This window comes from Sinocyclocheilus anshuiensis, unplaced genomic scaffold (assembly GCF_001515605.1).
Source record: "Sinocyclocheilus anshuiensis isolate Anshui unplaced genomic scaffold, SAMN03320099.WGS_v1.1 scaffold4015, whole genome shotgun sequence".
NCBI classification, from domain to species: domain Eukaryota; kingdom Metazoa; phylum Chordata; class Actinopteri; order Cypriniformes; family Cyprinidae; genus Sinocyclocheilus; species Sinocyclocheilus anshuiensis.
In genome coordinates, this window is record NW_015557048.1 from 122,029 (window position 1) to 124,519 (window position 2,491).

General features: G+C 36.9%; 1 protein-coding gene across 1 annotated transcript in view; it reads left to right on the top strand.

The window, feature by feature from the left end:
• The window catches only part of LOC107676353 (CD276 antigen homolog), a 21,119-nt gene extending 19,369 nt beyond the window's left edge, over positions 1–1,750 (top strand). Inside the window, exons 2-4 of the mRNA XM_016470875.1 lie at positions 271–311; positions 433–759; positions 1,015–1,750. Of these exons, the coding sequence (XP_016326361.1) occupies positions 271–311; positions 433–759; positions 1,015–1,127 (481 nt within the window). The 3' untranslated portion in view covers positions 1,128–1,750. The remainder of the gene's footprint in view (positions 1–270; positions 312–432; positions 760–1,014) is intronic.
• Positions 1,751–2,491: the final 741 nt, after the last annotated feature.

Consider the following 2,491-nt stretch of genomic DNA (forward strand, 5'->3'; position numbering starts at 1 on the left):
CTCTGTGTGTGTGTGTGTGTGTGTGTGTGTGTGTGTGTGTGTGTGTGTGTGTGTGTGTGTGTTCACCACAAGGGTGATGTATGGCTTAATGCACTAATCTGTACATGATTGTCATTGAAAACTCACATTTGTCTGAAATGTAAATCTTTTCTTGAGTAGTAATATTTAGTTTATATATGTGGACAAGAACCATAGTTTTTGTTGCATTGTTGCAAGTTGCCTTTGTTTATCAAAGACCAATATTAACTTTACTTTTGCTCATTTGTGCAGAAGCTGGGTGATTTATTTACTTCTACACCTGACAGGCAAAGGTTAGTATTTACAGACCTCAGTTAAGATATTTGGTGTAAAATACATACTATTGATGTATTTTATGTTTGGTGCATTTTTGTTGTTTGCTTCCTAAAGTAAAGTTTTTACTTTTTTCCCCAGTGTCTCTGCAGAACTCTGCAGATAAAATTGATAGTGTTGTTGGAGACTCCGTCATCTTGCCATGTTTATATGAAAATCAACAACGAAGTACTGATGTACTTTGGCGACACAATGTAAGCAGAAGAGTGTTAAATATTATAAATGGCAAACCCTCAACAGAAAAGCAGGATGACATGTTCAAGAATCGTACAGAAAGTTTCCCTTCAGAGTATTCAAAGGGAAACTACTCAATTGAGCTGAAAGATCTGAAGCTGACGCATGCAGGAAACTACACTTGTTTTTTTCCAAAATTAAATGAGAAAAAGATGCTACAGCTTGTTGTCAGAGGTACATGGAATCCTTGTTTGGTTTTAAATTGCACACTGCAATAATAATAATAGTTGCAGCATTTCATATTTATAAAACACTGACGAGTTGACAGAATTGCTTCTCTCTACAATATATATATATATATATATATATATATATATACAGTATATATATGTTTTTTTTTTTTCTTGCACAAAAGCCTGTAGAACCAACTCGAAAACCAAGAAACTCGTCTACGGAACAGTATATATATGTTTTTTTTTTTTCTTGCAGAAAAGCCTGTAGAACCAACTCGAAAACCAAGAAACTCGTCTACGGAAGCACAATCACTGAAGATTTTGACTTTTCTAATTGCTCTAGTGGGACTTACTCTGCACCTTATCTGAGTTTTGCTTTCAGTGCCTGTAACATTTGGTTGCATTTAGTGACCATGACCAGCTGGGTTTGCCATTGACATTTAATGTCGCAGGTTTGGTTTCTCAAGCTGTGGATCATCAGTTTGTTTTTACCACTATGGCAGAGAACGCTTGATTGGACATTATATTTTTCATACTCATTATGTTTGGACCACTGTGCTGTTGACTTGGGTTCCGTTGATATGTTGAATGTATTATTAGAGGCCAAGCACTGCAGGTGTGTAAGCACTTATTTTATTTTATTAGCACATAGAAACCTTCATAGAACAGTTGTGTAATTTGACCCAAAATTAAGTAGGTATAGTTTAATACCATTTTTTCATATCTGATACCCATACCACAGCCTTGAGAATCTAATCCTTGAATCCAAACATGCCAGTCTGTCCGCCATTTAGATTTATTACATAAACCGTTTTAGCCAATTGCTTCTAGGCTGTTCGGCCGATCCAGACAAAACTATTAAAATATTAACCTTTGATATTTTAGGAAACGTACAAATTTTGATGTGCACATTAATGTTAATGGATATAACTCTTAAAGGGTTAGTTCACCCAAAAATGAAAATTGGCTTGTGTTTTACTCACCCTCGAGGCATCCTAGGTGTATATGATTTTCTTCTTTCAGATGAATCCAGTCAGAGTTATATTAAAAATTGTCCTGGCTATTCCTAGCTCTATCATTGCAGTCAGCGGGTGTTGCAGTTGAACAGTCCACAAGTCATCAAATAAAGCGCATGCATCATATCGATTCTGAATATTGAAGAGAAAATTGCGATAAATTTTTTCTCCCACCCCTAGTAATTCACCAAAAGAGTTAGCCAGTAAACGACCTGTTGCTCATCATTGCTACAACCTCGCTCACCTCGCTCTTCTGTCAGACTGGCGGCAGCAGTGGTGGGAATGCGTAGTGGGCGTGGTCAAGCTGTCACTTCAATCGAGAGTGACCAATAGAAAAAGACCTTTCATCCTGGTGGGTAGAGACCGCCCACTGAGATACAGCTTCACTCGCAAGCAAAACTTTTCAACTCGCAAGGAAATGATTTAGACCCGTAAAAAAAGACAGCAGAAAAGAGAGCAACATTTGTGGTTTCGTGATGAAAAGTGTTTAAAGTGCACACAGAAAAATACATATTTTCAAAGATTTGCACGCACTGCAAAGAATTTGATCAATTTCTTTATTTTTGAGCTTTAAAAATACTTCACCAAAAGAGTTAGCCAGTAAACGACCTGTTGCTCATCATTACTACAACCTCGCTCACCTCGCAAGCAAGTTTATTTAAAGGGGTCATATGATGCGATTTCAATTTTTCCTTTCTCTTTGGAGTGTTACAAGCT